Source organism: Pediculus humanus, genomic scaffold (assembly GCF_000006295.1).
Source record: "Pediculus humanus corporis 1103172107463 genomic scaffold, whole genome shotgun sequence".
NCBI lineage: Eukaryota > Metazoa > Arthropoda > Insecta > Psocodea > Pediculidae > Pediculus > Pediculus humanus.
Window position 1 is genome coordinate 23,776 of NW_002987083.1, and position 9,178 is coordinate 32,953.

Below are 9,178 nucleotides of genomic sequence, written 5' to 3' on the forward strand. Positions count from 1 at the left end.
AATGAAGGTAATAATGGTTCTTATAGGAATTATCAAAGAAATGGACAGGCACAGGTTACCAGGTTTCCTCCATTGCATAATCATCCCCATTGGAGAAACAGGTAATAACATTATTTTACAGTGAATTCAAAAAAAAATTATATTTATAAATATATATAATTTCAGTTTGGACGGTGGTCAACAGTGTCAGCCAACAAATAATTTAAAAAAAGAATCGGAATCAAATAGACCCGTACCTGCATTACCGTACCTACGAGATAAAAATAATGCATCGACTTCCGCCGGATATAACAATTACCAATCGAATAATCATAAAAAAACTCATTACTATAACAAAAAGCAAGAAGAACATCGATCGAATGGTAAAAATATCAGGCGAGAAAAATCTCATCAGCAAGATAATGAAAGATAGATTCTGAGAGAGGAAGAGAGAGAGAGACAGAGAGACAGTCACGGTTAACATAATATTTTGGCTTCTTTATAAGTATATATATATTTAATATTATTTATCATTTTATTCATTTCATAATTTTTTTTTTTTTTTGAAATAATTCCCACATTTTTAATGTCATAGTTGACACAAAATGCCTCTTTATCAATGTCAATAGATACTAAAAAAAAAAAAAATTATTTTATAATTATTTTATGAACATTATTTTTGCTAAAAAAACTTTTTCTTTTTTTTTTTTTTTATTAAAAAAAAATAAGTAATAGTTATAAAATAAAATAAAAATTTAAAGACTTTCTAAGTCTAAGCTTTTAAGCTTTAGGTTTAGGATTTAATAATAATAAAAAGTAGTTGATACTATTTATTTCAGATGCTTTTATTTAAACAAAAAAAAAATATATATATATATATATATATATATATACGTATTGTTAAAGTATTTTTGCGATGCGTAATTTTTGTTTTTTTTTCTGTTTTTAATTATTATTTACAAAAAAAATTAAATAATATTATTGTTAAAAAAAAAAAACAAATTATTTAATGTATAATAAATAAATCATATTTTAATTTGTTTTAATTTAGAAAATATAAAATCATATTGTATTCATTAAAATTCAAATAAAATACAAAAAAAAAAAAAAAAATTATCATTATAATTTCTATTCATTTTGATCAAAATTATTTTATTATTTTTGTTTTTAAAATTTTATAATAATTAATTAATCAATTTAAATTATTTTTTTTATTTAATGTGGTGGAAATAAATTTTCCTTGATGAAAATTCCGCGAATATTTTTTTTTTTTTTTAGTTTGTTTTTTAAAAAAAATATTATTTTGAAATCGATAAAAATAAATTATCGAGTTCAAAAAAAATATTTTATATTGATTATAATTGTAAGGGATAATCAAAAAAAAATTGTAAACATTTTATAATTGATAAAGTCAAAAATAATTGTAAACATTGTAACGACCTTAAACTTTTATTTGAATTATGAATAATGTTAAATTTGAATTAGTACATATTGACTTGCAAGACCATTGTGCCTTTGTTAAAAACTTTTTGATAATTTATTTTTCAATTCTTTTAACGATTAACAATACTAATACCTAACTAATAATTTTTTTTTTTTTTTTTTTATCGTAAAAACATTTTTACTGTTAAATTTTATCCCCCAAAGGTTTCAAATGTTTTTAAAATCTTACGACATTAATTTATATTTGATTTCAAACATTGTTTACCTTAATATATTTATTTAGAGAAATTTGAGCGAATCGAAAAACAATCGATGGATCGATCCATCGATCGATCGTAGTCGTAATCACTTAAAATAACGATTTCGCATCTCATTACATCATTTTACATATTGACTAAGAGTAAAATTCTTTAAAATTTCTTTAAGATGGAATCATGTAAAATGTAAGAAAATTTAACCGTGACGTAAGTTAACGATACGATTTTTCATCGTAATCATAAATTATTAATTTAATAAAAAAAAGTTTTTATTAAATACTCTTTGTATAATAATTAAAAAGAAATTTTTTTTTTTTTCTAATCGGCGCGTAACGCAAAATAAATAACGGTCAGTAGAGTGAGCAAATTTCTTTTTGCTCATTTAACATATGCTTTTTACATTTGGCAACACCGCAAACATCTCTCTGTGTTATTTATGCTGTGCTTGGCGCATCCGAAATTTATTCAGTAGTTAAATCTAGATTGTTTTAAGATGGAAGATGTGACCGATACAAAAAAACCAAAGTCTTTGTTCACTTATTGTATTGACGTACTCACAGAAAATTTTAATATTTTAAAAAATGAAATCAAGTGTCTTTCAGCAAATATTTTATTCGATATTTATTACAAGGTATGTATTATTTTACTTCATTTTTCTCACATAGATTTTCATTTAAAAATCAAATCAATTTTTTATTTATGGTTTTTATTAATTATCAAGAAAGACATTGTTAAAAAATTTCTTTAATTGTTTGTTAATTTTTTTCTTTTTTTTTTTTTTTTTCAATGATGACACCTAAACAAGTAGTGCCTTTTAGTTATAAATTTAATGCTTGACAATTAGTCAAGGTGATATTATTTTGCAACTAAGCAAAAACACAAATTTATTTTTAATTATTTGTATCGCGGTTTTGTAAAATATCCAACTCGTAATACGTATTATAATTTTTAAGTTCTTATGTTTGAGATCTTTTATTGTTTATATAAAATTTTACAATTTTTTAATTTTAAGGTTATTTTTGTGTTTAATTTTTTAAATTTATAACAAAAATGAACTATTCAATGTTAATTATGAAATTTATGCACATTGAAATTTTTAATTCATGTTCAAGTATACTTCTAAAAGTCGAATTCAAACTTTACATTTGTTATTATTTGAAAATTATAAATGATAAAATAAGCACAGTAAAGTTGCATATTAAATTTCTATAATGTTGTTTCAAGGTTCCAACAGAAAATTATAAATTTTTCCAGGATTATTTTAATGTAATTTTAATATTATGATGAATTATTTTTTATTAATTTAAAAAAATTTTCTTAACAACAAATTTCAGAATATATTTTATATATATATATTTCAAAGTCATTTCGAGTTTTGAAAATTAAAATTCTTTCTTTTTACTTTTGACCATGATTTCAGGGAATAATTAATGTTAAAATTTAACAGTATCATTCGATTTACTAACAACTGTTTTCTATTAAAATTTTACTTATTTTTTTTTTTATTCTATGCCAATCAATCCTCTTATCATAATTATAATAATAAGAGGAATATATGTAAATATGTTCATGTAATTATTAATATATATTTTTGATGCATATTTTGTATTACTAATACAAATAGTTACCTAATATCAAATATTCTATTTATGATTTATATTATTTTTTTTCTAAATTCTATTTATATCATAAAAATAAAAATGAAATTTTTTATTTTTTTTTTTGTGCTCTATGTAAAAATATAAATTAATTTCAGAGTTTGACTTCTTGTTTTTTTAATTAATCAAATAAAGAATTTGACTTCTGATGACACATTTGTAGTATGAGGAATTTATAAAATTAATGTTTGAATCTTTGATATCTTGTGTCATTAAGATGCCCTTGATTTCTATTATATTACCTTTGTTATTTCTTTTAAAAATTATTTAAATAATTTTTATGTTTAAAAATCAATAGTAATAAATAACAAACAAAAAAAAAAAATTTTTTTTCAAAAAACTTGTAATTTGTTGTTTTTGTGACAATAACAAAAATGGTTTCATGATTGTAAATGGTTAAAACTTGCTATTCATTTATTTATTTTAATCATTTTAAATATCGTTAAATTATTTGACTAGAGTCATATTAAAAAATTAAAAAAAATTTTTTTTTTATTTTCAAAATGACGTTTTCAATCCTTGAATTTTTTTTTTTAATGCAAATTGTCAGAGAATAAGCAAAAAATCAATGGAAACAATATCAAAAAATAATCAATAATTTTTACTTTAAAATGATATTATCAACCTGTATAATTTATATTTTTCTTTTGTGATAATAAATATATAAAATAAATTTTATAATTTGAACCTAAAAAAGTTAAGGTATTATATTTTGTGTTTATGCAATGAAAATGAAATTCCTTTGAGGAAAAATATATTAATTTACAAATCATTTTTTGGTTTCAGTTATATGAAGAAAATAAATTATATCTTTTTGGTGATGAATTCAGTAACTTAGAAACATTTACAAGACTATTAAAATTATCTAATCGTCGTCTTAGTCTTCACAAATGTTTTCAGGTGAGTTTATTTATTTATTTTTTTTTTTTTATGTACATAACAAAAAAGTTAACGTAGCATACTCTTTTAAATTGCCTTGGAATTATTTAAAATTTACAATTTTTTTTTAATGAACAAACAATAAGGTTTAAGGGAAAAAAAAAATTCAATATTTTTATCATAGGAATGTTTTTTATCTCCTCTGAATCTTTTTGTTAAATTCTAAAAAATTGACCACCCATCTTTGATTGGAAAACTTTTACCAATTAATAATGACTTATTTTCCTTTTATTTAAAAAATAAAAAAATTTATCCAAGGCTGATTTGATTTACTGTATGAAAATTGTTTTTTTTTTTTTTTTAAATTTCTTAATTTAAAAGGAAACAACGTGACTTGGTATTTATTATAAATTATCTCATTTATATGTAAAAAAAAAAGAAAATTAATTAATTATGAAATAGATTGCAGGTAATTGTAATAAATAATAGGTTGCAATATTTAGAAGACGATTCAATGAATATAAATTTGTCAGTGTCAAGGTTGACAAGACCTCGCCGTTATTTGCCTCTAAATTTAAATTTATTATTTTTATAACTGAATTTAGTAGTTACTAATCATTCTTCAATTTTTTTTTGGTTTTTTTTTTTTTTTTTTTTTTTTTAAACGAGCCTAAAAATCTATTTTTCATTTATTTTTTATTTACTTAATGTCACCATGCAGGGAATTCACGAAATAATTTGACGTTCTGTTGTTGCTGCTGTTCCTACGCCCACCAAAATTGCATATTAGACAGGATGTCCCGTATATTGTTATCTAATCGACCCAAACGACCAAACCAAATCACGTGAGTTTCCTTTTTTTTTTTTTTCTTTTCTTTTCTTTTCTTTCTTTTTACTTTAAATGACCAATCATCCAATTATTATTTTTGCTTTCTTTTATAAAAACGGATTAATCTCATTTTCTTTAGCTTTATTTGTATTTAAATATAATTTATTAAAATTTTATTAATTTGTTTCAGACTTTGGAAGAACAAGGCGTCGGTGTTACAAAAACCCTCACCGCTTCTTATGTTAATACTGCTAAAAAATGTTTACAAACTTCTTCCTGTTCCAAATCCAGGTTGTCTGTTATCGATACAGGACTTCGATTAGGTCAGTTATAATACAATTAAAATATTATTTTTATCAATAGTTAATTCATATTTACTTTTTATATTTCGAAGTAAAAAATTTTGTGTAACATTTAAAAGTAATATTCGTTCTATAAAAAATAATATTATTATTATTATTATTATTATTATAGTTTTTGAATGAGTTACCAAAGAAATATTAATAATTAATTAATATTTAATTGAATGAATGATCAGTTTCATTGCCCTCAATTGTGTGAAACCGAACTAGCTAAATAATAGCAAATAAATTTTCCCTTTGATTTCATGAGTAGAAATTTTTTTTTAAAAACATTTAAAATTATTTTTAGGTAGCTTCTTTAGCGATGCCGCTTGGTTTCAAAAAGCAGAAGAAATTTTTTTTTCTTGTAAAGAAGTTTGCGAATCATTAGAACCCACGTCTGCCAATAAAATTATTTACTTGCAATGCTGCCATAAGTGAGTATAAAAAAAAAAAGTTTTTTTGTTATCTTTATCATTTAAATGTGTATAAATATGACACATTTTGAAATAATTTCAGGTTATTAAGGGTTCAAACGTTATTTTGCAATCTCATAGGTGCTCAAGAAACTTTTGAGCAAATTCAAATTCTCATTGATGATCTCAAGAAAAGCAAACACACGCCTCACTTACCTGGAATTTACGCCGATTTTTCTTTGTATTTTTTTACTAAAAATGAATTTCACGAAGTAAATGAAAATAAATAATTTTTTTTTTTTTGTTAAATTGGTTTTCAATATTGTTTAAAATATGTAATTTTAATTTGTTTTAGGCTCATAGGTTTAGCATAGCAGCGTTAAAAGAATTAAAATCTGTTCAAAATAGTTTGAGTAGACATAATAGTTTGCCTGGTAAAACAGTTGTAGAAGTTTTAAGGCATGCATCAAAATCTTACGTCGTGAAAAGAGAATTTACAAAAGCTAATCTTCTTGCTCGGCAAGCTGTTGATCTGGCTGCAGAAGTCTTCGGCACTGATCATCCAAAATATGCAGATGCTCTTCTCGACTACGGGTTTTTTCTTTTATATTACGATTCTATTGAACAATGCGTCGAAGTATACAAGGTTTATTTTTTTTTAGATTTAATAATTTATAATATCAATTACGGAAGAAAAAAATTTTTTTTTTTTATCTGTTGATATATAGAAAGCCTACAATATAAAAACTTCCATATTTAAAAGAGACAATGTTCACATCGCTTTGGCTTTAGAGGATCTCGCTTATGGTCTTTACGTTAGAGAATACAGTTCTGGAAGGTTTCAGGTCGCTATTGAAAAATCTGAAGAATCAATTCGTATAATGGAAAAATTACTACCCGTAGATCATTTTAGACTGTCATCCGCGAAAAGGGTTAAAGCTCTCATATTAGAAGAAATAGCAATCGATAATTCAATCGAACATTCTCGTAAATATAAAAAATTTTCATTTAAAATTCTTTTATATAAATTAAAATATATAATTAAATAAAATAATTTTTTTAGATTTAGATTTATTGCAAGATGCCGAACAGCTTCATTTGGTCGCATTGAATATTTCAATGAAAGCTTTCGGAGAGAAAAACGTTCAAACGGCAAAACATTATGGAAATTTGGGTCGATTGTATCAAAGTATGAAAAAATATAAAGATGCTGAAAAAATGCATTTAAAAGCAATTGCGATTAAAGAAGAATTATTGGGTCCGAACGATTATGAAGTTGGGCTTTCAGTAGGTCATTTAGCGAGTCTTTATAATTATCATATGAAAGAATTTAGAAAAGCAATTGATTTATATCTCAGATCTATTTCAATTAGTAAGATTTAAATTTGTTTATTTTTTTTTTTTTTAATAAAATATATATATAAATTATATTGACTCAACAAATGTTATTTATTTATTTATAGATATAAAATTATTTGGAAAAGGTTATTCAGGTTTAGAATACGATTATAGAGGAATGATACACGTATTTGCAAATTTAGGAAATTTAGAAAAAGTAGCAGAATATAGTTATCAATTAAATTCTTGGAAAGTATTAAGAGAATATCAATTACAAAAAAATAACGAAACCGTTATAACTCATCAGCCTCCGAAACCAATAAATCAAATATTAGAAGAAGTTTTGGATAATTGCAGCAATCAACATTCGCCAATATCTTCTTCATTTCCACCTTCTTCATCAACTTCTTCTTCAACGTCTTTGTGAATATATATTTCCCCATATGTTTTATTTATTTATTTATTTATTTTATTTTTTTTTATAAGCAAGTCATCAATTTCACAATAATATTATTTTAATTACATACAAAAAAAAAACTATTTGTTGCATTTGTTCTTATTGTTTTTACATTAAAAACTTGTTTTATTAAGACTAAAAAAAAAAAAAAATATTTATGTATTATATTTTTTATTAATTCTAATTTTACATTTGTTACAAACGTTTTTTTAATCATTTAAACACAATTAATAATTTACAAAAATTTAAAACTATTTAATGTATAAATTAAGTATACATATAAATTTTTAAATTTCTTTTTTTTTTTAATGCTTTTTTATTGTTTTTTATTTTTTAACATATTGAATCATTTTTAAAAGAAAACAATTTCAATTTATTATTTATCATTATTTCTTCCACCAACATAAAATTTAAATAAAAAAAAAATCAGCGCGATAAAAAATTTATATATTGCTTTAAAATCTCATAGTTTATAACGTTTCCAACTTTTTTGTTCATTATTATTATTATTAGTATTATTAATTTTATGTAAATATTTTTTACAAAAAAAAAGTGTTCTGTATTAAAAATAGTCCTATTGATAAATATTATTATTATTAAATTATAAATAAAAAATTATAATTATTTTATTTATTAAATAATAATTTATTTATGTAAATTTATTTTTTTTGTTGTAAATTTAATTGTTTGCGTTATAGGAATATTTTAGTTTGTTTTCTTCTGGTGCTTCATCCATCGAAGACATCTCATATTTAAAACATTATCTGATATTACAGGACATCATTTTGTGACCTTCACTCTACGTAGTTGAAATGGTATCTCTGAAGACGAGTAATAAACATCACCTTCACCATTTCCGAAACATCTTCTTCTGTCTTTTACGAAACAAAAAGTTTTTTTTTTTTTTTTTTTTTTTTTTTTTTGTCATTTAACCATGACCTCGCGTGTTCGCGTTCAATTTTTTTTTTTTTTTTTTTGCATAATATTTACAATTTCCTGTGGTTTTCTAATTAAAATCATTTTTTTTGTTTACAATTATTATCAGTTATGAAACGGGAAATATCAGAAATCGAATATTAAAATTCAAACCTTAATTTTTTTTTGTTCTTCCCATAGAAATTAATTTTAATTCATAGTAATTAAAAATGACGTCATAGTATGAATTATATACATAATATAATAATATCTGATTTAAAAAAAAAAGAATTAATTACTAATAGTAATTAATAAATAAAAATATTAAAAAAATTTTTGTGAGTTTATTTTTTAGTATAGTATAATATTTTACACATGAAAAGATGGAATGAGTCAAAAAAACTTTTCCATCTATTTTATCATTTTGTATTTTTGATATAAATTTTATTTAAAAAAAAAATATTTTTTATGAAAAAAAAAAAAAAAAAATTAAAATGGACGATTGTTTTGTCGCGGGCTACCTAAAAAATTTCATATTCAAATTTTCACTATTTTTTTTTTCTTTTTTTTAATCTTTTTTTAATCTTTTTTTTGTTTTTTTTTTGTTTGTTTTTTTTTTTTTTTGTTTTTTATTTTTATTTATTTTTAATATATATTGTATGGCAT

The 9,178-nt window shown here is 21.8% G+C and overlaps 2 protein-coding genes across 2 annotated transcripts in view; both read left to right on the plus strand.

Moving 5' to 3' along the window:
- Phum_PHUM116670 (uncharacterized protein) overlaps positions 1-412 on the plus strand; it is a gene marked incomplete at both ends in the record, with an annotated part of 1,350 nt that extends 938 nt beyond the window's left edge. The window contains one exon of the mRNA XM_002424126.1: positions 185-412. Coding sequence (XP_002424171.1) covers positions 185-412 — 228 coding nt within the window. The remainder of the gene's footprint in view (positions 1-184) is intronic.
- Positions 413-2,172: 1,760 nt separating this feature from the next.
- Phum_PHUM116680 (Amyloid protein-binding protein, putative) lies at positions 2,173-7,648 on the plus strand (the record flags this gene model as incomplete). The annotated part of the gene is made up of 10 exons (XM_002424127.1): positions 2,173-2,310; positions 4,124-4,237; positions 5,236-5,368; positions 5,697-5,823; positions 5,906-6,074; positions 6,158-6,448; positions 6,531-6,789; positions 6,866-7,174; positions 7,266-7,563; positions 7,627-7,648. 10 exons carry the CDS (start codon positions 2,173-2,175, stop codon positions 7,646-7,648), a joined length of 1,860 nt encoding a protein of 619 aa, XP_002424172.1.
- Between the last annotated feature and the right edge of the window lie 1,530 nt (positions 7,649-9,178).